The following is a 27,086-nucleotide window of genomic DNA, read 5'->3' as shown; positions in this document are numbered from 1 at the left end:
ATTAATTCTGTAGAAGCAGTAAAAATAATGTGGCGTTTTAGCTATTGTTGGAAAGAAAGGACTGATGTAGAAGATGATACAAAAAAGATTGATAATTAGCGTTTTATGAATATTAATCAGAATATATTTTATTTAATAAACATAAAAGGATTAAGTCACTGCTAATTTCAAGAGTTTCTGAAAACTAGATACGGAGATATTGTGTACCGCAGTAAGGTGGTATGGACTCGAAAGGTATCAAACAATCTCAGATTGAGAACATTATTCCAAATAAAGAGAGGTGATAGACAGGGGTGTGTTCTTTCTCCTTCAAAGAAGCACTCCAGGGTCAAAAAGGAATAAAATTAGCGGGGACAACAATTAGCAACATTCGTTATGCTGATGACACGGCAATATTTGTCGAGACCGTTGGCATCCTTCATTTGGACCTTCAAACACCTCCCCACTCCCCTTTCGCTATGCCAATGCCGGAAGAAAAAGATATCCGGTCCAGAAGTTCAAAAAGGTTGGTTACCACTGATGTACATTAACTATTTAGCTTTATAAACTTTTCGATGTTTTACTAAGTATAAAAATATAGTAATTTTGTAAAATATTAAATAATTTTAATAACCTGCAGAAATAAAATATTTTTGTAAGCAAAAATGTATTACTATAGTGATGTGTCATAAAAAAGTAACCAGTCCGCTCGACGGTTACTAACATTGTAACCACACAGTATTGAGAAGTGAGCACGGACGCGGTGGGCTGCGATTACTTTGACAGATTGAAGTTTCGGTCGACGGCGACGATGGGGCGCTTCCTTCTCCTCACCAGGTTCGTCCGTCATCCTTACTATAATCGCGTAGTCGATGTTTCATATCAAACGTCACACAGTATAATTGGATTATGCATAATTTCACCCTACGTCGATTATGTGTCAATCCACCCTTCACTTCGTTACGTTTCTCGTTTCATTTGTTTATTGTAATAATTCAAAATAACTGTCACGTAGTTGTTTGTGTGCATCGTAGAATTTAATTTTTAAGGTAAATCGAATGTCATATTTAAATGCACTATACACAGTAATTGCCGAGTTTTATGACCTTAACAATAAATTTAAAACAATAAACGTGTTATCGCTCCTAAATTATTGGTCGAGTTCAGCTCAGTTTATGCCGTAGATAACGACTGTAAACATATTTTGTCATTGTCATTTGTTTGAATTTTCTATGCAATTTTATATATTTAGATAAATAAAGGAATATTCCAGACTGATAAAGTCGTTGCTTTAAAACTACTTTTTAATTCTGTAAATACTAATGAATCTAATTTATTTATATACAGTGGACCCCCCCCCCCCCCCCCAATAACACGGTTAATATTTGGGGGACTAGAAGATACTCACAATTTTTTGCAATACGTACATACGAATCAGGCACATATGGTGAGATATCCTCCATTTGACTCGCTCACACATAAAGTAACGGACATCCAAATAGAACATCCTCAATTTACCGTATTATTGCGGGGTCTATTGTACGTTGTATGTTGTATAGTTATTGTGGATTGTCCGGTTTCTGGAAACTGTTAATAAATTGGAAGATTCAAAAACTCGTTGAAAAATCAACAGAGAATAAATAAAAATTGTTTAATCTCTGTATATCAGGTCTGTAGAGTCGGATTCATGGTATTTTAGGAGGAGAAGAGGTCGGTCATAAAAATTCGACCAATTAACTCTTTTTTATAACTTTCTTTAATATGTTGAGTGCGTTTATTTTATGCTCTTAAAATAATCAAATATGATTTAAGAGCTTCCATAAACGTTGACTTATTAGAAGCAATTCTTGTTTTAATATCTAATTTAGATTTAGTATTATTAACGATTTAAGATTTAATCAACCTGCCAAAATAAAACTAATGAAACAAACTTTTTCTTTGCGAATATAATTATTAAATTTGTTATTTTTTTTTGTTATTTAATATAAATATTTCATTTTACTTAACATATATTATGTATATTTTTAATTAAATTTATTTTTTGTACTTACTCTTTTTACATATATCATTATAATAAATATTAAATGTGAATTAAATAGATCTGGCTTATTTTTGTTTAATGATTTTTTAAAATCCTTTTAGTTTTTTTATAATTTGAATATAGTAGACATTATTTTTATTGCTACCAATTATATGCCTTATAAGAAGATTAGCATTGATCTTTTAATGATGAATACATGTAGAAAATGCTTTCGAAACGTTGTTGCATGATGGATTAATATATAATATAAAATCCCCGATTATCTCTCATATATTTCGCTTATACCTTGGATATAGAAGCTAATTTTTCTTAAGATAAAATGAATTAGAAGCCATACTATTTTAAACTTGCAAGCAAAGTAACCTATAGTCTATTTATTTTCAAGAGTCAGTGCGCAAGAACATTGTTTAACGCGTAATCAAAATGTGCTCTTAAATTTCTGCCTTGTGATTGGTCGTTCTCAATGAAACGATTGATCTTACGGCGAACGACCAATCACAGGGCAGAAATTTAAAAGCATGTTATGATTACGCGTTAAACAATGTTCTTGCGCACTGACTCTTGAAAATAAATAGACTATAGTTCACCTGGATTTAAAACCTAAATTTACTAATCATACAACAGAATGATTTAAAGTGCTTACCGCCATTGTGGTCCTAAGACCGATAATTAACAGAAAAATCGTGTTAACATATGCTTTTTAGTGCGGAGTAACACCATTAATTCTGTTTATTTCGAGCCTTCCAAGTAATACAAAACAAACGTTTATCGTTTTATTGATCAGGCGAATTTTCACATCAAAATCATATGGCATCTCTTTTTTTCATATTTTTATCTTTAATTGCGATTAATGGTTGCAATAATCATCAACTGTGATGCTCTTGCTCTTTTACAGACGATCAATTACCATTATTCTTTTTGTGTTCCAAGAAGTCACATGAAACCGTAATTGTCATACGGTAGTAGAAAAGTGTTTCTATCGAAGAGATCCAAATTTCGTATTGATACTGAATGTGTGCGATTGGTACTTACACATATACATATATATACAAATATCGAGGCTTTTATGATTATATTTATTGTATATTATTTAATGTCTTATTTTAGTAATTTATTTTTTAATAAATCATTTAAAACAATTTATTATTAGTATCGAATTATATTTATTACGTATAAAATATTTAAAATTCATAAGATATTTATTACAGCAATTTTATATCATTATTATTTAGTAAGCAATTAATTATTGTAGTGTTTATTTGATTAACCTGTCAATTGTCTACGTATCTGTTTTGAGAAATATGTTTTCATTTTGTATTATATAGAAGTGGTGTTAATGTAAGGTCAGGATAATGGGCTCGAGTGCAAAGTGGAGATATGGATTTGACGCACTTATAAACCATAAATAGATCTCGTTATTATTGCTTAGTATGTGCATATGACCAGTCATAATTTTTCCATCGCATTGTGTTTTTTTTTTAATAATTCCTCTTCTTTCATAGGTAATCAGATATCGAAAATGCCCGAAGGTACATCATTAAAGCAAAATTGGGGCAGCAATGCATCCCAAAATCCTCCAGACGAAGACGAGTCATTTTGTAAGCTTATCCTCTACGAAGAGATCTCGAATTCTAAGTATGCACATTATTTCAATGATATTTTCTTACGTTTTATATATATGTATGTATATATATATATATTAATTTTAATACTTTTACAGAGTCCGAATATGGGATCTTATAATATTGATTCCGAACGTAGCTTTTATGCTATTTCTGGCAATACGTTTCAACAAAGCTCAATTGAAATTGAGGGCGACCAGCAGTCCTATATTCCTAACTTTTTACGGTCTAGTTTGGGGTAATATTATAATTAGCGTGATAAGATGCGTCGTGTCCATGACTGTGAACGCCGCATTACCTCTTGGTGGGCTAGCTGATAAGATACTTTGGGTGACGGTCCGATTCTTCCTATTGTCGACTGAAATGAGCGTCGTGATATTCGGCTTGGCCTTTGGTAATTATTTAATATCTATATAGATTTATATATATTATAATTATAATTTTTTCAGGACACTTGGACAGTAGGAGTAGTATTCGACATGTGCTCGTCGCGACGTCTTTGATTTCACTCGCTTTCACTATAACGCAAGGCGCTCTAGAGATAGTCCTGCCCGACGATTGCTTTCATATAAATTCGCGAAATTTTGATTTGTTCGGTCACGGCGGAATGTTGTTTTGGTTCTGTTCGTCGACGATATTCACCAGCGTTTATTTATGCATTTTGCTCTTGCCGTGGACGAGATTGAGAGAGAGATTAGCATTGCCTAGTGAGACACGGACATGACATATCACATATTAAAATAAATCTTATTATAACCATCGTTTTATTTTATATTTTAGCGAAGCTATCATTCTACATTTATATTTTGCTATTGGTCTTATTGGACGGAACACAGGCTGTCGGAGCTGGCCTCATGAATTGGGAAATAAGCGTTGGACTATGCATGGTGGATGTCACTACGTGGCTTTATTTCACGTTGTTCACCCCACTAGTCTATCTTACATTTCTTAGTGAATTTTTCAGGTATTATGCTGTATATTATTCGGTAAAGATATTCTTACGTAGAATTAAGTGCTAATTTTAATCAAATTTTTTATTAAAAAACTTGTTTTTAACAAATTTTCTCCTACAAATTTCTTAAGAATCATTTGTAATTGTATTTTTATAATTGATTGTAATAAACAAATCATTATGAATTTATGAAATAGGTTATGGTATAAAAATTGCATTCGACTCACCTGTGTTATTTGGTGCAGCATTCTTCGGTGTAATTTAGTCACATTCCCAATCAACATATTCTCAAACACCTTTAAATGTTTTGATCCTAGTCTCATTGATATAGCATCAATAGAAAGATATAAATTTTACAAACTACTTCTGCAGGCACTACTTCTTTCGTTTTGACCAGTCATTACAAATATTGCAGATGCCAAAACATGACTCGTAGTAAAAAAATATGAAACTTTCACTTCTTGCTTTTTTGTTAAGCATTTTTAAAACAACAGTGAAAAATGTCATCTGTTTGTAGCACTGCCTGATCATTTAATTATAAATTGAGTTGTTTCACTTTTTTGTTGGTAAAAATGGTACAAAATGATTGTAATGTAATTCATTTAAAAAGCAACTGTACTCTATTTGTGTTAACACAGTCAGTTCAAGAGCTATCCATTTCATCATTATTCATAATTGAGAAAAAGATTACAAGTTTGGATTTACGCCCCTACTATTAGCTCTAAAGCACACGATACAGATATAGGTATCATTACTCTGATTGATTGATAAATATAAAAAATAGTAATGATTTTAATTTCTATAAATTTATTCAAAATATAAACAGGAGTAATTGATAAGTATATCGAACGTATACCCGTATTGTGTGCTTTAGAGCTAATAATAGGGGTGTAAACCCAAACTTGCATTCTCTTTCTCAATTATGAATAATGATGAAATGGATAGCTCTCTAACTGACCGTGTTAACGCAAATAGAGTATAATTGGATGAAGTACAGCTAACTTCATTTATTTATTTATAATTTAATCAATATTCAGATTAAAACATATCTAGAAATCAGATACATCTGTTTTTTTTATGTATGTATCGACTACAAAATTCACCCTTATATTTCAGCATTTCGCAGCCAAGTATTATGTTTTCGTACAAAGCTCAAATGGATGAAACTATGGAAGATGATCAAGTATCTCTTCCTCACCAACAAAGCTTTAGTTCCTTGAAAACCGATTCAGATTATATTTACCAGGTATTTATTTCACCGAGTATATTGTTCTAACAACTCAACTTCACATTGAGATCGTTAATAATATTTCAGAACAATAGCGTTTACGACAGCACCGTTTTCGAGACTGGCGGCACGACTCCCGTGAATCCCTTGTACAGTGCGTCGCTACAAAGTCCCGACAGCATCGCGTCGAGTCAATCCGTGGACGTCGGAGGACCAATTATAGGCTACAATCATCAGCACAATCTGATGTTGCAATAACTGCGATACAACAGTGTTGCCAAATTATATAGTCGACAACGTCGAATCAGTGACTTAAATATAAATAATATTCACATAATTCACTCACACACGTGTGTTTGGATATACATTGCATATATGCACGTATAGAGCAAGTTGTGTATCTGATGAAAATGTCCACGAAAAACCAAAGATTTTTAAAGGTAATTTTGAAGAAATAAATATTTTATATCAGAGACGAATCTGATGAGAATAAATTAAAATACCTCTTCATACTTTGCATGAAAGAGGTGGAATAGATGATTATTTACTGATTTGGTTGATATTAGTTAAATAGCACTTGATCTTCTTTACCTGCTTAGGAGTATGCATATTTTATTTTTAGTTTTATTATTTGACATTATCTTGTAACTGAATCAAATGTATTATTTACAGTTTTAAAAATATAACTATATATATCTAATATAGTTTATATGCTGGCTGTTCAAAGAGTTCCCAAATTTTTATTTTACAATTTTTGGTGCTTACGACTTATTCAGATTTAATCAGCCTTATTCAGTATATCTCTCATATTGTTTTTAATGGTATTTCTTAATGATAAAAATTGTGCTATCTATGTCTTCAACGGTATCGAATCTCTCAAATTTATTGAAAAGAGAAGACTACAAAATAAAAAAGGAAAATTATATGTTGCTTTTAAATCTGTCATTGATTTTTCACCCTATTGTCCCAAACATTTTTGTGACACACACAATAAGTAATATATTTAAAGATAGATAAGTAATATTATGTAATTGCAGATGAATAAAGTGTACTCTAAAAAATGAGCTTTAAATTCAGGGCATAAAATGCAAATATAAATTAAAGAATTAGAAAAAATTGTAAACAGTAAAATCCATCACATTTGTTAACTGCTTCTCGTTTATGATTTTGTCAAAATATGACACTTTATGGCTAATTACTGTTCGTAGGTCTGCCTGTGGATTCGGATGATTTCTAGATTTTGTCTTGGTTGACAAATTATATGCAGTGAAATTCCACTAAGTCTTTAAAATACATTCCAGTGCTGAACACCCAAACTCAAATTTGTCCGCAAATCAACTTGTTCTTCCTTCAGCTCCTAATAACCTGCATTTGGGTTTCATGGTTCATTCTTCTGAAATTTCTATATCTATCAAACAGTACTGACATTATTTCCAAATAAGATGTAATTTCTGTATGCACATTATGAATTATAAATCAACAAACTTTTCAAACTAAAGGAAATTTGAGAGATTGTTTCAAAGCAAAATGGGTAACTTTTTGAAAGCCTTCAATATATTGATCCATTTAATTTCGTTTTAATTTTTTGCTCTATCAAAATATTACAAACTCGAGGAAATTCGTGAATGTATTTGAAAAATAAAAGAAACGAGATGTTTTTGCAAATTGGATCTTAAATATGCATTTTGATATGGCGTATAATTATAGATGATTTTTTATTTACATATAATCAGATGCAGTCATAATATCACATTTTTACGGTTTTAAAAATAAAGGTTTCAAATATTTTTTATAAAAGATAAATTTGCAAAAATAGAATAAATAATTATGAATGTTAAAATTTTTAAATTAAAATATACACACACATAAAATCTGGAAATATTCATAAAATAAAAATATTTCATTAAAATTGTGACATTGAATATTTTTCATATTGTATTTTTATTACTAGAAATGTTGAGTTAGTTTTATGCAAAAAATCGTGATTGTTTTTGTATTATTCTGACGAAAAGTCGTATTCTATTTTATATGTTATTGTCAAATAATTTATAAATAAATAAATACAATAATAAACTAGATAGTGAATACAATGTGATTCGAGCGCTTATAGTGTTTCATTAAAATGAATCTTAATCGACTCTTTGTAATTTTATATATACATATATTTTTTTTGTAATTTTCGCAATTAGTGTATTGAATTGAAATTAAAAATAATGTAAATAGTGCGGCGATTCTTGTCTCACTTTCGAACAGTAGTCTGTAACGTTAAGGCTCTTAATTTATTATTCCTATAAAGAGTTAATATGTTTAAAAAAACTCACATGCATATTTTGGGGATCTGTATGGACTTTCGTTTTATTTTATTTTTATTATGTTAAAAAATACTATATTATAGTTTATGCGCGGTGGCTTTATAACTTGTGATTTTGTGTTTACTTTGTGATGATGAATATGCTTGTGCCGTTGGCACGTAAAGTTAAGTATATTGTTAAGACATCAACTTTGTCAATTTATTTAACTTTAAAGAAAAATAACTGTGATAATTGCTACCATTTTATGTTTTCTTTTTTAAGTATACCTTTTAAGTTTTTCTTGTTAATTAGTATCTCAGTAAAATATGGGATAAAAATGTGTATTTAACCTGAAACAGTATCAATTTTTTCCTTAAAAGTTAAATATTGGAAAGACACTATATTCTTGCAACACCGTCCTTGTCGAAGTGTTTCTTTGTTTCCAGTTCGACAATTTTAATGCTTATCAAAAATGTAACAGCTCATTAAAATGTATCGAATATTCTTCTGGATAACTGAAAAATGTAGATATATAAATTTTTTCACAAATCTATATTTTATATTTAAATAGATTTGCAAGATTTTATTGTAAACGTGTGTCTTAATTTTTTAAAATAAAAATCAATAAACTTAATGTGTATTTTTTTTAATGTTCTTTAAATTAAATATATAAATGTTGACAATCTCACAAATATTTTACAAATTGTAAAAGTAATTTTCATTCCCTTAGATTAAAATGACCAGATGTTCCGGATTGTGCGGGACTGTGCGTCCCGGAAAGTGTCCTTTATTACCTTTTGTACCTTTTTTTAGTTGTTCTGGTTTATATTATATCGTTCTGAAAATCGCATGACTTCTACCGATTATGTTATCACAGTAAATTTAAGATTAATAATATAGTTCGGCTTATCACACGTCTCGGTTTGACCGGGATTGTCCCGGTTTAGAGTTTCATAATATGGTTAGCATAGGTTTTACGGTGCGTGGCTAGTGATACATTATTAGAACAAACTAGTAGATTGAAACGCAAAGAAATTAATGATTATGAACATTTGTTCTACTTTTGGCCCTAACGTCTGCGAATGTGGCCAACAACGTCTTGCCCATGTGCGTGGCTATTTCTCAAACATCGGTTAAAATGTTAATTAACCGTTTGTTAATATCGTCAATAACAGCGAATAACACACGACGACACTGATAAACGGTTAATTGCGATTTTTAACCAATGTTTGGGGAATAAAAGTAAGTTTGAAATTTTAAAACGTATTTATGTAGCAAAATGTTTATTATTAATTTTAGTTTTTCGGCGATTAGATTATAAAAATTAGTAGCAAATTGCGAACTGTGAGCAGTCGAACAGTGTTGCCAGTGCGTCGAATTAAGGGTTCAGGTGAGGGTTGACGTTTGTCAGTCTAGTCGCGAGCCGGTCGAGTAGCAAAGATCGGCGGCTGCGATGTGGGCTGAGGCGCTGGGCGAGGCCGCCCGCGGGGCTTGGCTGGCGGCGCTGGTCGTCTGCTTGGGGACGCTGGGGGCGCCGGCGGCGGCTCACCTCGCGGCCAGAGCAAGGCAGCACGATCTCCACGCGCTGCCCCACGGTAATCTTTCTTGTCTTTTTACTTATATTGCTCGTCTATGCTCTCGTTTCGTCTAATACATAACCTCAGTTCCCGGCCGGCGATCCTCGAATCTTCACTGAAACATAACCTTTATCGCAGATATTATTTTCTTATGTATGTATCACGTTACATTCGGTTTCTTATTAGTATATCGACGTTAATTAAATGTGTCATATTGCCCCCTCCCTCTTCACCTATATGTGCAGAAACCAGCTTTACAAAAAATGAGCTTATTACTATTTCACCCCTTTTACAACTTTTTCAATTGAAAAATTTCAACCATCGTAACTGCTGATGTGTGTGTGTGCTACATATAGTGCTTCACCAAGTCATGTTATGGTTTGCCCCTTAGAAAGGTAATCCACCATCAATATTCTCTTCATTTTTAAAAAATCATCCAAAATATAGTGAATAACTAAAGAACTTTGCTCAAGAAAGACCATTTCCATCTTATAAGAAGCAGCATGAACGCTGAGTTTAATTAAGGTGACCAGATTTTGAAAATATCAAAGGAGGACACTAAGAATAAAAAGGTCGTAAGCGCTCTCGGAAATGTTTGTTTAAGGAGGACAGATTGCTTTCGGAGGTCAAAAAAGGTCATCACGGAAATTTTAGTAAAGTTATATTTTCACTAGTCAAGTCCAAATACATTTTCATCTGTAGATATATATTTCTACTAGCGAAAATATAAGTGGGTAGATAGGCGCTAGTGAAACTATATGCTGCTCTAAATCTGACATGAAAACTCAATTTGACAGTTGTGGTACGTCCATTTGCTGTTCAAACCAAATCCTAACCTAGTGATTCATTGTCAAATTCAAGTCCAAAATATAAACTAAACTAACTCGTCTCTCAGGGGAAAATAAACAGAAGAAGAACAGGCATACGTCATATCTCGCATATTTCTCCATAGTTTGTCTGTACTTATTACACTATGTTTTAAAAATACCATATCTATCCTTACCAATATTCTATAGTTTTAGTCAGTGTATTCAAACCGAATTTTGGTCAATAAGAGGGTGCAAAAACAATTATCACTTCTCAGAAGTCAAAAAATCCACGTTAAAAGTAAAAAAATTTATGGGAACGCTTGTTACCGAGCGTACCCACTGCGAAGGCAACGGCACGATTTTATTACTTTTGACGTGGCACACATGAAGTAAGGGGTGCGAGTGAGATAGGAGAGCATGCTCTTATATGGGTGACTAGACGTCTGTATTTACAGGACATGTCATTTTCTAACATTTTAACTCACTGTTTAAATTAAGGTTGTCGGGACAGTTAAATGTTCCGTATTCAAGTATTTGTTCGTAAAAAACTATATTAATAATATACTTGAAACAATTTTATTCCCATAAATATTTAAACATTCAGGATAGTAGTGTTTCTGAAAAGCAAAAGAAAATGTTTTTTAATGAAGTTACAGTTAAAACTTGCTTGGTGTATGCCAAGGTTCACCTCAGTTCCTTAAGTATTTAAGGAACTGAGGTTGAAGCTTTAAACAAATATAATGTTTTGTTTGGATGTTATTAGGGAATCTACCTCACTATGAAGAATTTCAAAAAACGGCTGAATATCTATCTGAATTAGGAATAGAAATAAATTAAAATTACGTCTTGAATCAATATTCTGTTCTAAAACAGTATATTATTAAACAAATAGAAGACAAACAAATTGGATAAAAACAGCATGCAATGGAAAAAAAACAATTTTTCTTCATTGTTGAGTTAGAAGAACAGAAAAATTAAAATCTTTACATTTTTTAGATTTTTATTGGCCTTGCCTGCACATAATGCAAGCACAGAAAAGTTTTTTTTTATTCTTAAAGCACAATGGACAGATGAGCACAATAGACTCGATATTATCACAATGGAAAAAATATATTTATTTTATAAAACTATAGTAAAGTCAATTGTGAAGTTTTTTATAGTTTAATAAAAGAAAACAAAGAGATTTTAAAAAATGGAAAAGGTTCATAAAAACATATTTGATTTCCAAAATGTGCCGTTTTATTATAAAATGTGAAAAGATCTTCCCGCCGAAAATGTCCCATATTCGTATATCCTGAATCTGGACCCTATCTAGCTTTCACTCATTCTCGTCACTTAACACGCGAGTGAGCGAGAGGCACTATGTGGGGACTGTTAGGAATGCATATTGCATGGCAGGGGAGTTAAATTTAACAACCTTTCTATTTATCTACATACATATATATTTGTTTTACAGTTATATTTTTAACTGAAATATTTTCGTAAGGACTGTACCTTTTAGTGCGAGAAATAAAAATGATATAAGTCAATAAATTAATATTATATTTGAATCAGAATACATTTTATAAAAAATAGATTCATATGCTAGATTAAATTCTCTTGAAATTACAAATAATTTTTCTCCTTGTTCTAGTCGATCTAAAAAAATATTTTTTCTTCTAAGGAAATAACTTTCCTTTTAAATTTGTTTTTATTCCCATTGTTAAACATGGCTTGCAAGGAAAAATTAAAATAAATAATAACGGTTAAAAAATTAAATGTTGATAATATTTATATAGAATCCTAGTATGAACCAGATCCGAAGTTTAGCAGAAAGTTGACAATCCCTGCCATCTCACTCAGAGCTCGGGATTCGAGGCCATCCGAACCGAAATGAAGATGAGACAGATCAAAAAGGAGATGCACATAGTGTAAGAGCAAGCGAGACAAGGGTAGTTATCCGTGACAATACTTTACCGAATCATTCTTAGTGAACGAGTGTGACGTAGTTCACAATCTCAATGAGTGGAAAACATGTTGGTATAATCGCATTTTTTCCGTCGATAGTGCTAATAGGAACAGTGTTATTGGGGTGTCTACTGTATATTTAAAAAACGACCACTGTCTGGCCAAATTTTGCCCCAAATCACATTTTCAACAATGAATTTCGTAAAATCTAGATACAGATGCTCATTGACAGATACAAACCTATTAAATTTATTGATATTTCCAACCACAAATTTTGAAATACATATATTTACTTTATCATTAAAACCATTTTTTTTACACATATATAGTGATATTGTGTTCTATATTTCACCATCACAATGGACACAAAGTCCAAGAAATTAATGGTCTCAAAAAGAGATGAATACACAAAATTGTTTAATATTTTTGAGATACACAATTATAAGCTTACACTAATTATCTCGAAAAAATAAAACTTGCGCAAAAATATTGATACAAAAACACCAGGTGCTATATTTATAACTCTTTGTCAAAGAAAACATCTAAGAAGATACAGGCATAAGGATTCAATCATTAGATAGGCGATTGTAAATTTCTCTCATGGAAGAGTTTTCATAAAATTCCGTGAAAGAACAGAAAGTTTATTTTGAAAATTATGTGTTTTTTTCAGGTTGCAGAAGTACAGCTGTTAATTTGGAAGCCCGCTCTTTGGCCGGATGGAGCACTTCTCGTCACTGCGTCGTCGCTCGATTGCAAGACATTTCCGTCGACCAATTCCTGGACATTCGATCCAAAGCCGGAGCTCTGCTTGTTTTAATGCCGGAAAAACTTAACGAATTATCTACCATTGAAAAAGAGGTTCATACCATAATCAGATTTTACTTTACGATATATGTTACCTTAGCACTCGTAAGTCATCTTTGTAAATTGCATTAAGGTCCAATAGTAGTATTTTTATGTAACTAAAAATTTAATTCAATTCTTTTTTATATATTCCGGCAAGCTTAAATACCTTTGTACGGTTTCAGCATTTGCTGCTTTTGGAATCGGCGATGTCAGCACAAGAAATAATGATACCTGTTTATTTTGTACCTTGGTCGTCTGATTTAGATTCTATTGTCAGAGACTTGTCGACTAATTTCGTATCTGATGATAAATCGAACAGCGCTCTTGACAATTTAATGAATTTGGCACTCGCCAACGGCTATCAAATAGGTAAAATGTTTTTGATACATCTCTTTATCAAAATAAATTATAATTTATATGTTTATTCCAGTAATAAGCGGTGCTAATAGTCAAAAGCAGGAATCAAAAGTCGCAACTCTACATGGCCAATTGATGGGTCAAGAAACTCTAGGAAAAACGACTAATATTAGAGATAACTCTAAACTACCGACTGTCGCTATAGTCGCTCATTATGACTCATCTGCGATTGCACCAGTAAGCGTTAAAATAAATATTGATTCACGTATATTGCTACAAAATAAATATGGGTAACTGTTGTTAATGTAAACTGGTATTTTCTTAGATAGCAGTACTTATGTATGTTTACAACTTGTTTAGATTTGTACGCTTTTTGCTTGCAATATCCCCAACTTTGACACATAATCATCATCAGAGGTTTCAAAAATTTAAAAAGTGGTCATAAATATTGACATAAAGACTGTTGATATTTATTTTAATCAGAATGATTAATACTTTGTTTCAACTTGGTCATCATAGCAGTTATAAATACCTGTAATGCAATGGGTGGGATACGATTAAATTTAGCAAGTGTGAAATGTGGTTCTAAAAATTTTGATATTGAATATCTAAGCAAGTCCTTAGGGATTGTTAGTGAGGATATTAGGGCTGCCATTTAATCAGATCCGAGATTAACGATACAGAAACTAGCACAAAAGCTTGTGTCGCTTACATTAGTTCACAGACATTTAAAAAGTTAAAAAAGTATTAATTTGCAGATGATGGTTATCTTATAAATTGTCTGAGTAAAACCTCACGAAGCGAATCTCAAAATGTCAATAATTCATGATTCTAGAACAACTAAAAATTACACTACCTATTTGTAACAACATTTGTGAATCACCTTAACTTAAATACTATTATTTAAAAGAACATATTAATAATTTATTAACTTATTTATTAAAGGAAATGGCTTTTGGAGCAGATTCGAACGGATCTGGCGTATCTGTACTCTTGGAACTTGCGAGAATATTCTCTCAGCTGTATTCTACTCCGAGTACGCGCGGTCCGGTTAATCTAGTATTCTTACTCACGGGAGCGGCTTATATGAATTATTATTCAACTAAAAAATGGATCGAAGATCAACTGGACTCGGTCGAAGGTTCTATCATTCAAGACGCTTCCTTTGTACTATGTCTGGATTCGTTGGCATCGGACGGATCTATCGTCATGCACGTTTCCAAACCGCCCAAGGACGGCAGTCCGACAAACCTATTTTACGATCAATTGAAACAGGCAGCTGCCATACAAGGCAACATTAACATAGATGGAATTCATAAAAAGATCAATTTGGCCGATGAAAACTTGGCTTGGGAACACGAACGATTCAGCATCAGAAGACTGCCGGCTTTTACGCTCAGCTCTTTGAGGGTTAGTTGGATAGTTAGTTGTTTTCATTATATATATATTTGTACTAATATTATATTATTTTTAGAGTCATAAATCTTTGACACGCAGTTCTTTGATTGATAATTATGATTCGGTTGATATAAAAACTCTGACGGCCAACGCTCAAGTCATAGCCGATGCATTAGCTGGTTATCTATACAACGTTTCAACTTCTGATTACAGTGCTATATTTTCTGGGTCGTTGGTATGTATAATATAAATATATAAAATTAAATTGTACATATTTTGCATTTCGTGAACCAAACCATACTGTGTTTTTATAGAAAACTGATCCTAATTCGATTGAAGCGTGGATGCGGTATTTGACTTCTCAACCGAGAGCTACACAATTCGTGTCACATGTACAGAATCCTATCATATCCATTCTGTCGGAAGCTTTGGGAAAATATATTCCCGATTTGGGCATAACGTATTACTCTCCTGATAAGAGAGATCCTGAATTTTCGACTTATACGCCTACATCAGCTATGCTTAATATTTATAAGTATGTACCCTTTTATAATATATAATTCATCAGTGACAATGTTATTAATGAATATATTTATTTTTTCAGCGTCAAGCCAGCAATATTTGATCTCTTCTTGACAGTTGCTATAGTCATGTATTTAGGGGTTGTTTATTTATTCATATTCAAGTTTCCGTTTGTGTATCATCAAGTCTGCAAAATGACAATTTGTGCCACAAAGTCATACAAAGTGCAATAAATAATTATAATGTATTTATATATGACGTTAGCGTGTGTTCCCCCTACCTCTCCTATTCGCATACATAATCTAATATGTATTATGAAAATGTTTTCAAAATGTGAATTGGCCTAACGTTACATTTTTTTATAACAGTCTTAGGAATTTAGAATTTATTATCTGGACTTTATGTATTTTTTAAATATCTGTAATCGATATCTAGCATTATATAATAAGTAAACCAAATAAAATTAGCAATACAATGATATAATGGCGACTTCTTTTGTCAAATTAATGATAACAATATTTTGTATGATGTTTATTGAACGAATTAGCGCTGTACTGTATGTATTAGCATTCAAAATGTGAAATAAGGGTATTTATTATATTATATACTTTATTCGATTTATTTATGTATATAGAGTACTTTAGAATAAGTAGCGCCGGTTATAAATTACATAATCATTCCCCTAAGCGTTGAATGTGAAAGACAATGGTTAATCACAAACAATATATGTAGTCCATTTGCATTAATACTTAATACTTTATTATTTATTATCATCCTTTTGCCATTATATTACTGGGGGAGTTTTATTTATGTTTTATATAAAGCTCAATTATTATCATTGACGTTTAAGTCAGTTTTTTTTTAACACCACAATTTTAATTACATCATCATTTTAATCAAAACTGATGTTATGTTTTGTACGTATATGAGTGGTTTGTTTGTTTTTGTTGTTAATTTACGATCAAATATATTATACTTTAATTAAACTTTCCATTTTTGAGTTGTTAGTGTTTTCAAACAACTGCGTTTATTGAAAAGATTGTTGGTTTTTTCAAAAATGAATTCGCAATTTTATAAAATAATGATTGTTAATAAAAAGATTTTGTTATATGTAGTTTTGTTTTATTTTTGTATATAGTATTATAAAAATGTGATAAAAATTTATTAAAACTAATTATATTTAATATATCAACTGCTGTATGATTCCTTCTATTTGTTGATTTTATATCAGATTAGAGGAATTATACTATAATTATTTTGGTATTTAATATAAAAAATATCCGACGTGTTTTAGTTGCAGAGTCTGAGAGACCTTCCATTGGTCAGGCACCACTTTTTTTGTTTCGAGCCTAAATGCAATTTACAAAAAACAGCTTATAAAAAATTTAAACATGCAGCAAATTGTGCTGAAACTGTGCAAATTAAAATTATTTCAAACCCACAATCAGCAGAAATCTCGAACGATTATCGATGTAGAATGTATAATACAAATTGGGGGTGAATGGAGATTTTTAAACTAACTGTACCTTTCAGCACTTTTTTAATAGAACTTTTTAGGGAAATATTAATGATATTAATTTTTTATAATCTGAAATCTCATTCAGATTTCAGAACATAAAAAATCAATATAGAGGTAGTGGAACCATCTCGGAAGGTTTTTAACTAAATAAGTTCCTAATTCAGTCGGATATTTTTGATTAGCATATATTTTTAAGACACTTCAACGCTGGCACTTCCAATGACGTCCACTAATTCAACTGAACTGAATGTCACAATGAGCTTCAACGATCCGGAAGCCTATGGAAAATAAAATAATATAAATATGTTTAGACAATATTAACAAACAACATTATGAGATAACTTGATTTTAATGTACAATTACTTGTCAAACAAACAATGTAATCATTCTTACCGTTGGATTTATGGGAACGTCGGCCCAAAGAACGGCATTAGGAGCTACGTTATCGTGGGGCACGATTATGTTCCTCCTTACGAGTCCGGGTCCGGCGACGTGGAATTTACAATCAGTCAACATTTTCTTCAGTGGATTCTTGAACGTGAGACTAGCGGTAGATGGCTTACCAACACCCAATTCGTTATTGAACTACAATTTCATTAAAAATCAATCACACAATACTCTTAAAATCCTATATTATATAATATATATATAATTACCTTAATTTCAATGCTAGGTTTCATTACTTGGAAGTCGTCTTCTCCAGCCCAAGTTTGACTTGTCTCTAAAACGGTGCAGATTGCGTATATCTTCATGTTGCAGTATTCCACCAGTTTCGGAATGTATTCATCGGCAGACACATTCAGTTTTACACTTTCGCCTAAAATTTGGTTTTATAATATAAAATTAATATAATGATATGAAATGGACTTTTTGGAAAGTTATTGGATTATCTGAATCGTATATCTACGTGAGTTTCCAGTAAAGATTTTATTTTAAAACATACATAGGTCATCTAATAATGATGTTAATAAATAATATTTTACATTTGTAAATATTCTATTTCTCTAATCCTAAAACTCACTATTACACAGAAGTATAATTTCAATGACACGATAATAATAAATGATTCAGATAATATTTTCCTAAATATTCTCTAGAATTGAATTATTTTGCTGGAAATATTTTTGATTACAATTTTTTACCACAAATATTCCCTATTTATTAATTCCATATTTGCTATTAGTGTTTTTCTATATATATAATTTTATTTATATATTTTTATCATTTATACGAATACAGTAGACCCCCCAAATAACACGGTAAATTGGGGACGTGCTATTTGGGTGCCCGTTACTTTATGTGTGAGCGAGCCAAAGGGAGGATATCTCACTACACGCGCCTGATTCGTACGTACGCATTGCAAAAAATAATATGAGTATTTTCTAGTCCCCCCAACTATACGCACCCAAATAGCATGACCCTAGTTTACCGTGTTATTGGGGGGTCTACTGCATATGATATTTAGTACTATTAAGGTGACCAGATGTCCTCCTTGAACAAAATTTCAAAAAAAAAAACATTTTTAAGCTTCCGTAGAAATTTCTTTTTCTCAAAAATTTTAGGAGATGGTCTTTAAGCAAAATTTTTGAAATTATCCTTTTTAGTGCCCGTAGCAATATGTCTTCCTCAAACAAAAATTCCTAGATGTGTTTTGTGCAAAAATGTTTGAAATGACTTTTATTTTTAGTGTCTTCCTTTGATACTTTCAAAATCTAATCACCTTAGTACTATACATAAATAATATAATATATAAATCATATATAGGATAATGAATCTAGGTGTATTTGGTAAAAAAATGTTTTGAAATTCCCAGGGCAATACATCTATGCGTCACAACTGGCATAGGTACTGATGTACGATGATAAAATTGACTATATCAAGAAACTTATACTTGTTAGCAAAAAATAATTTTAAAATAATTTAAATAATTTTAACATTATTACAATATAAAAACGAGAAAATTATTGAGAAATTTCTAATTCTTTAGAAAAGTAGTTGAAAAGATATGAAAAAGAAGACGTGTTTATTTTATCAAGACAATGTACAGTGCATTGTGCTACGATACCTATAATATTGATGAACTTTGATTCCATTTGCTTTTTTATTTCCCATGTTTACAACACCTTACATTAAAAGGTAAATAATAAAAATGTATGCCCGAAAGAAAAATATTTTTCCTCTGAACCAAATACCCAACAGTCCATTAAAAATGTATACGATTTTTACGGCAATTTTCGTCAAAGTAGTAAAAGCCAATGTATCGGATTTCGGCAATCAAAGAGTTAAACAGCTCTTGTACAATACTTACTTTTATCTGGTTGTATTGTGAACTCTCCCTCTGCCTTTTTGACCAAATCGGCTTTTACGCCCGTGTAAAACATACTTCCAGCCTTCAATATGGCTTTAATACGCCTTGGCTGTTAAATACACATAATATTAATGTTGAATACATATGATTTTATTAATATAAAATTCTTACATCTTTACTCTTATTCTTGATGTCGACTGATACGCTGAACGGTTCTCCGATGTTAATCTTATCCAATTCAATGAGATTAAACTCGATATCTTCATTAATTTCATCGGGAATGGCGTAAAATCTTTTAGCTCTTTCAGTGCCTCTGACGCCGTTATACAAAGCCAATCTTTCAGCTTCAGTTCCTTCTTTGGCTTTGTATTGATCTGTTATGTCTTCCCTGTCAGTATCTCCATTTGGATCGAACACAAATGGTGCTTTGGTTAAAATCAGACGCCCGATGCTTTAAAGTGAAATATATAGTAAGTAAGTCTATTTTAATTTATAATAAAAAATAGTTACATCTAGAATTAATATCAGACTCCAAAGAATGAACATGTTGTCCAGTAAAGTTTGTTTCATTCTTAGACATATAAATAATTTTACATCAAACGAAATAAGTAAGGCCGGTTTCACTTCGCCCGGCATCGGGCCGGCGCCGTGTAATGGGGGTGGTGTTGTATGGGCTAGTACTGACCATTTCAGACGTGCCGGACGAATCCATCCGGCGCCGGCCTGACGCTGCCCATACAACACCACCCCCACTACACGACGCCGGCCCGGTGCCGGGCAAATCCATCCGGCAAAATGTAAAACCGGCCTAAAGGTTTTACGTCTGATATTGATTCTGAACATCACGAATATAAATATATTAAGTAATTACTGGTATTTGTTGCTGTCGATTTTAGAGAATCCTAGTGCATTAGAAGAATCAATTTTCCATCTCATCAGATCGGCGTTTACAGAAGCGAGGAGGAAACTAACATCATGCTGATATCCAACTGCCCCTTGTTTGATAGCTTCTAGAGAAGCCGGACCGCATTGATAGAATCCACCAGATTTCTCTTGAGGAGTTGCATCAACAGCTTGCCAACCACCATATCCTAATATACACATGTATTATATATAATTGAGTAAATACTGAACGATTATTTACTTTTTTTAGAATAATACCTTTCGGTAGATCTGGACGCGCCATCCAAACATCATTCCAGACGTGATAGTTCCAAATGGAATCTTCACCCATCGGATTATTGGGATCAAAATCTAATTCTTCCATTTTTTCGTTGAAGTATTTATCGACGGTGAGTGAAGCATTAGCATCGTGAGCTGATACCAAATTGGAAACGACACGAGAAGGTATACCCAAAGCTCTGCATGCCGTTGTAACAACACCTCCAAACACCCAGCACTGTCCGTAGCTGACTTCTTCTTGGGTCTCCAAGAACTTTTCCAAGATTGCGACACTGCCGGTCCAAGCAGCAGGAGCTGTACCATCGGCGTACTCTCCATCCCATCGGCCGACCAAAACTCCTTGATCGTCGTTGGAGTTCACTATCTTTGATATAACCCTTGTCACCCTGATCGGATCACCGCGTCTGAAATTATCAAATTTCAATTAACACAATAAATACACAGATCTGTGTGAGACGCATGAAGTTGGTGGCGAGTGAATTAAATCTAGATCTAGAGTCTAAGTTCAATTAGACTTCTTAGGTCGGTCTATGTCCTAGAGTCTAGGACATAGACCGATCTAAACACTTATGAAACTAAAAACAAACTATGACCTCTGTCTGTACTTCTTCCACTTATTTTCCCCTGAGAGATGAGTTGGCTTAGTTTGTATTTTGAAGTTGACCTAATGATTTTAAAGCTCCAATTAGTTTTAGAACTAATTAGAGTTTTTGGTTTTGGTTTGAACAGCAAGTGGACTTATCGCAGCTGTCAAATTGAGCAGCATATAATTTCACTTGTGCCTATAAGTTATATTATATTTTTGCTAGCATAAATATAATATAAGTTTTTAGTGAAAATGTGTTTGGACTTGACAAGTGAAAATATAACTTTACTGAAAAATACACATTTACTGTAACATTTATACGTCGCATGTAAATAAATAAGTATGTAAATGTATCTATTACTACATATGAAAAAGTTGAAATCATATAAATTTATTAGCACCTACCAGGTAAATTATATTTTCACTGGTAAAAATTCGTATCTACCAGTGAAAATGTATTCTGATATGATTTCGCTGAAATTAAATATTTTCGAGATAGATTTGATAATGATTTTTTAGATTTTATTTGAAAAAAAAATTTAACCCAAAAATTTTTGGTTTAGGCTAATCTGAGACGTCATTTCAGCTTTTTTAAATATGTCTATTGTATATCATTAAGATTCATAGCATTTAATTGAATGCCATGCATTTTTCTGATAAAATTCAAGGTGGGGGGGAATATAATGATATATATAGTTGATATCAGAGTGTAATTCTACATGAAAATCGTTTTAAATTAATGCTTAATGATATACCTAAACAATCTGGGTTTGAATCCCATATGGACCTAAGTATTTTTTTTAATTTCTTATTATAATTATAACTTCTAATCGCACGGATTAATATCGTGATGAATAATTATAATTAATTCGAACCAGGTCGTGCATTTACATCTATTGATAGAAATAGTTTATAATTAATAAAATATACGACTGATTTCAGTCTGGTGTCTCACCACTTACTTAGTAGGTGTATTGTCGATACAATTTACGTATTAGACTTACGCCTGTCATATTACATCGGAGGATTTACTTTATTGATTTTACAATAATTTACTAACTGTGCATATGGGATTTCAGCTCGGTCCAGCATCAGCATGCAAGCTGGCAATATGGTGTCGTCAAATTGGCCAAAAACCCATTCTCGGCCCCTGGATGTACCCATGGGGCCGACCCAAATCTTTCCAACGTCGTTCATAATGTACTCGTCCAACAATCCTTGATCGTCCATGTAAACTTGGTCATCTGAAAGTTATATTTCATCTTAGCTACATTGAAATATTGAAAAATATACGATCGATTTCAATGATTTAATTATTTATATTTAATATATGTTATCAATATTGATCAATTCAATGCTTTAAATATTTTACTTTCGTTTCTTGACTAGATTTACAAATGGAAGCAAATCTTTCTATTCCGCAATGCAATAATATATTGGTTTCATAAGATTGTACTTTAAGTTTATTAACATCATTTAAAATAAGTACCACTTCAGAAGAATTGCATAGATGTAAAGTATTTTATCCTCAGGGAATATTTAAGTATTATTTTAATGTCACGACAATACTTTTAGTTAAATTTAAATAATCGTTAGTAAATTGTGATACATTGACACAATCATCATTAATAGTAATTTGTATTGCGTGATAATAACGCCATTTATTATAAAGTATTAGGTACACGATGAGTCATTGCATTCTTAAATAGATTGCGACCAAGTCGGCGCGTTCGCTAGTTTCCCAAACTGTGGATAATAGTTCTAATATTAAAACTACAATATATTGTTAGAGTAAATCAAGTAAGTTATTTAATAAAAATGAAAAAATCGTAGAGAAGCAACCATAATATTCATATTTTTAAAATATTTATGATTATAACAGACAACCGTATTTTAAAGTCTTTGAATAATGACTGAATTCATTCGAATCGTTTCTATATTGCATCATACGTGCGAATTGAAGGCGTTATATTTTATTTCAATTAATTGAAAAGCATCCCATAAAGTGAAAGTGTAGCTACAAATATTTTATTATACATACAAAATATATGATAATATAGAAAGTCGCGTAGCATGCATACATAATAGAAAATAATCTCCTTGTCTCTAAGTTAGGCCCAACGGAAATCTGGCAACTTTCGAAGAATCCGAGTGCCTTGATGACCCCTTTCAATTTATGACAAGAATGTGGTGTCATCGTTTGCCTTCTTATGGCATGTTATTATACATAAGTTATCTTAACTTTGTGTGGAAAAATTATTAGTTGTGAATTGTGATCCAGAATATACAAGATATAACACAATCAGAGTCTGATAAAATTAATATAAATTTCCATACCTTTGTTCCAAGGGTTGAAGAGAATGTAGACGTCATCTTCATAATCAAAAGTTACAATGTTTTTCGGATTACTCTTTAGCATACTTGTGACGGCAAAAGTCCAAGCACCAACAGGAGCATCACAAGGACTACTAACCTAAAATGATTGGCAATGTATATATATTATATTTTATACATATGTACGTATGTATATACTACAATTTATTGCATCTCATAATTTTACTTAAAGGTGTTAAAATTAAAAATATAATACCTCAAGTGTAACTGTATCTTCTTGCTCAGCGACAATTAAAGCAGACCATTGATAAATATCATCGTCTGTACTTTTCTCATTGCTTAAAAACATTGCACCTTTTGTTCTCTTTATAACATTGGCATTTTCACCTAAAATTGTATGTATTATATTATACTATATGTATAATATATAAAAATATTCAACATTTATTAAAATAATACCTAAGGAAAATATTATTCTTATCTGATCGATGGATTTATCATATGGCCTGTTTGCAAATCTGATGGCCATCGAAAATTTTTGCCCTCTCCTCAGCACCGGAATTCTCGGATCTTGGTGCACCAATTCGAATTTGTCGGTGTGATGGTCCGCGGAATTCTCCAGCGGATAAAAGTAGGTCATCTCCACTTCTAAAAGCTCCATCTTATAACAAAAATAATGTATTAATTACATATAACTATGATCATAAAAAACGGTATTACTTTAATTCGAATGTTTCAGTTCAACTGTTGAGTATAAAGTGGAGTTGAATTTTATAAACATTTTGGTTACTATGCTGCAAACTGGAATAAATCTTAGTTTGCACATAATTTACGTGGGAGTTATAGAGTGTTATTAATCATTATCATTCACATAAACTTTATGACTCACGCATCGAAAAGGTTTTTGAATCATCGTTTCGGTTTTGGTGTGAAGTACCTGATCTGACCTTCTAGTTGTGATCTCCATCTAACAATGACCTTTATTCGCGTTGATCACTATCACTATTGTATATCTACCAGCATGGTATTATAAAAAAATGATCTGATATTGTTGTTCTATTTATTATTATATTTTATAGAAAAAATAAATAATTTTATTACGGTTTGTTAAATTAATAATAAACATATGGAATTCGTGGCTATCAAAGAGTTATCTTTTTATATTAACACTAAAAAACACATTTTTAATTAAGCTATACATTGCAAAGGATGTGGTTAACCGCTTATTTAACATAACTAATGCACATAATGTTAATGAGAATAATGATTACTGCGTGTATTGTTTATACTAATAAGTCTAGCGACACCTGATGAACTCTGACCTAAATTGCAACGCAGATTTATCTACGAATAGAATATATTTTTAGACAATTAAATAAAATTAATTTAGAATATGATTTTATTTTATTTTTATCTTTAATATATTTATGAAATATATTTTTTTGTGATTTTTTTGGAATGTAAATTATAGCACAATAATTATGTTTATTGTGTATACAAGAGATAATATAATTTTAATTGTAAATTTAAATGAGCACATGTTATACTGCACGTAATTAATTATATAATATCTGTAATTACCAAGAATGCTTTGATAACCTAATACACCACTCAATTTCTGTTATAAGATATTTTTGATTTAGTTATTTATTTGCAAATTATAAAAAATGTGCTATCACTAAAAAATCAATCTAAAGACACATATCGCATAATTAATATTTTTTTTTCTGTATTCCAAACTTTTTCAGTTTGAGTATAAATACATTATTTTTTACACTTTAGCCCATTTTAATTATTTCTTAAAATAAGTTTTATTTGATTTACAGAAATAATTTAAAATATTTTGTTGCAAGGTAATTAGTAAATATAAGATAGTGATATTAAATATAAAAAATATAATATAATTAGTATTGCAAAATATATTAAATATAACTTATACATATAAGTAAAAAAGAAATAGAAAAATATGAATAGTAGTTTCGTTATTAGATATTTATTAACAACGTACATACATTCACTGGATAATATATGTAAACACACAGATTCCCGTAGAACGCTCTGAAGTTAGACACGAGGTAATTAATACAAATTTTAATAATGATTCTCTAGTTTTAAGTTTATTATTATTGTTTATAAATATTTTTGCACTTTAAGCTGAATATAGCACTAGTAGTATATTATTGTTTAAAAAACATATGCTTTACATAATAACTATAAAAATCTAAACGGCTATGTACATATGTGTATAAATCGCAAAACTTGTTTCTCAGCTATTTTATGTAATATATTATGGTATCAGTTAGATTAAGTTGCTGTTAAATTACATCGGTTTGGCTAGCTATCCGTTAATTTTGCAATGCATACTATATAAATATGATAGTTCAGATATTGCAGATTTTTTTATTTGTGCACTAAGATGACTTTATTTAATTAAATACTTAAATGTGTTCAATCGCATGAATACGTTTATGTACTTAATTAAATATTATGATTTTTATTTCTTATAAGTATAAATAATTAAATTTATATTACCTATTAATTTATTTTATTTACTATTGTAATAGAGCTATTTATTTATTTTATTTACTGAACAACGTAACACAATGAACTGATTACCATATTTTAATTATTTATTTAATTTGCCGAAGATGTATTTCTTTAGTTCATATCTATTTATGTTTTCAATAAACTTTTTTTATGTACACTAGTTGGTTTTAAAATCGTGACTAATATATTATATTCTACTTTTAAGTAATAAAAGTTCAATTTAGATCAATTCACATTAGTTAAATGTGTTTATTTTTTATAAAATTAATGTATAAACTTAATTTAAAAAATTCAAAACTTCCAAATTTATCGTTGTTATTTATCATCAAAAATATGACTCACGTCTTGTGTATCGGACATTGTGGTAATAGGATGTGTTGTTTTCTCTAGGCCTTCTGCTTCTACACTGACTACTCCTTACTGTCCGACACTCTAGTTAAGACTGTCAATCCTTGGTGGGTTTTCCTTCTTTAAAAATAAGAATCCGATGAGTAGCGTCATGCCTGCTTTGGTCCATTGGTCAATTGCTCTAAGGAGAAATATTATTTGTGCACTACTGCCAAAATATGTATGCGTTTTTATCATTAGAGATGTAGTAAGCGATTTAATTAAATATAAACTGAATTGGGATCGTGACGTAGATGTTTCAAGAAAAGTAAAATTATGTAGAAAAAATTAACGAAACGGGTTCAAGGTTTACCCAAGTGGTTAAACAAGTTCGCTTTCGTGCGTTATTTATGCGGTTACATCGGATGACAAATCCATATATGTCGGTTGCATCAATGCAAGGACAGTAAAAAATATGTCAGTTTATTTTGGGTAGATCAAGAAAAAAAATAATGATGTAAAAATTTTATAACCGTAAAAGTATGGTTTTTTTTTTTAATTTTTGTTTATTACATAATTAAATAATACATTTTTATAAACATATATATTTACATTTCATTGGTTGCTGGTTAATTACCATTATCACAATTTACGATTGATTAGCTAAATTAAGAGGAATTACAAAAATAAGAATAATAAAAGAACATAAAATAC

At 31.1% G+C, this 27,086-nt stretch overlaps 3 protein-coding genes across 5 annotated transcripts; 2 read left to right on the top strand and 1 right to left on the bottom strand.

Moving 5' to 3' along the window:
• The first annotated feature begins 716 nt into the window (after positions 1-716).
• On the top strand, positions 717-8,747 carry LOC148229687 (transmembrane protein adipocyte-associated 1 homolog). Of its 2 annotated transcripts, none has more exons than XM_088196772.1 (7): positions 717-816; positions 3,523-3,655; positions 3,741-4,036; positions 4,092-4,349; positions 4,423-4,606; positions 5,711-5,840; positions 5,910-8,747. In XM_088196772.1, the coding sequence occupies exons 2-7, from the start codon at positions 3,540-3,542 to the stop codon at positions 6,078-6,080; spliced, it is 1,155 nt and encodes a 384-aa protein (XP_088052898.1). In that variant the 5' UTR covers positions 717-816; positions 3,523-3,539; the 3' UTR covers positions 6,081-8,747. The 2 variants fall into 2 exon arrangements, with proteins under 2 accessions (XP_088052898.1, XP_088052899.1); XM_088196773.1 differs by lacking the exon at positions 717-816 and adding an exon at positions 3,244-3,448.
• Positions 8,748-9,480: 733 nt separating this feature from the next.
• Positions 9,481-16,679, top strand: LOC148229686 (BOS complex subunit NCLN). The gene is made up of 8 exons (XM_088196758.1): positions 9,481-9,708; positions 13,117-13,304; positions 13,475-13,661; positions 13,723-13,886; positions 14,595-15,059; positions 15,124-15,282; positions 15,362-15,582; positions 15,652-16,679. Exons 1-8 carry the CDS (start codon positions 9,567-9,569, stop codon positions 15,800-15,802), a joined length of 1,677 nt encoding a protein of 558 aa, XP_088052884.1. The 5' UTR covers positions 9,481-9,566; the 3' UTR covers positions 15,803-16,679.
• Positions 16,670-27,018, bottom strand: LOC148229685 (hemocyte protein-glutamine gamma-glutamyltransferase-like). Of its 2 annotated transcripts, none has more exons than XM_088196746.1 (12): positions 26,388-27,018; positions 23,958-24,159; positions 23,755-23,885; positions 23,502-23,637; positions 22,225-22,408; positions 20,558-20,982; positions 20,268-20,487; positions 19,568-19,847; positions 19,397-19,505; positions 17,745-17,905; positions 17,482-17,673; positions 16,670-17,366 (listed from the first exon to the last, which is right to left on the bottom strand). In XM_088196746.1, exons 1-12 carry the CDS (start codon positions 26,403-26,405, stop codon positions 17,280-17,282), a joined length of 2,145 nt encoding a protein of 714 aa, XP_088052872.1. In that variant the 5' UTR covers positions 26,406-27,018; the 3' UTR covers positions 16,670-17,279. The 2 variants fall into 2 exon arrangements, with proteins under 2 accessions (XP_088052872.1, XP_088052873.1); XM_088196747.1 differs by lacking the exon at positions 26,388-27,018 and adding an exon at positions 24,219-24,258.
• Between the last annotated feature and the right edge of the window lie 68 nt (positions 27,019-27,086).

This window comes from Plectrocnemia conspersa, unplaced genomic scaffold (genome assembly GCF_051122295.1).
Source record: "Plectrocnemia conspersa isolate PC_06_02 unplaced genomic scaffold, ASM5112229v1 ptg000011l, whole genome shotgun sequence".
NCBI classification, from domain to species: domain Eukaryota; kingdom Metazoa; phylum Arthropoda; class Insecta; order Trichoptera; family Polycentropodidae; genus Plectrocnemia; species Plectrocnemia conspersa.
Note: the sequence above shows the minus strand (reverse complement) of the source record. Positions and strands in the feature narration are given on the sequence as shown.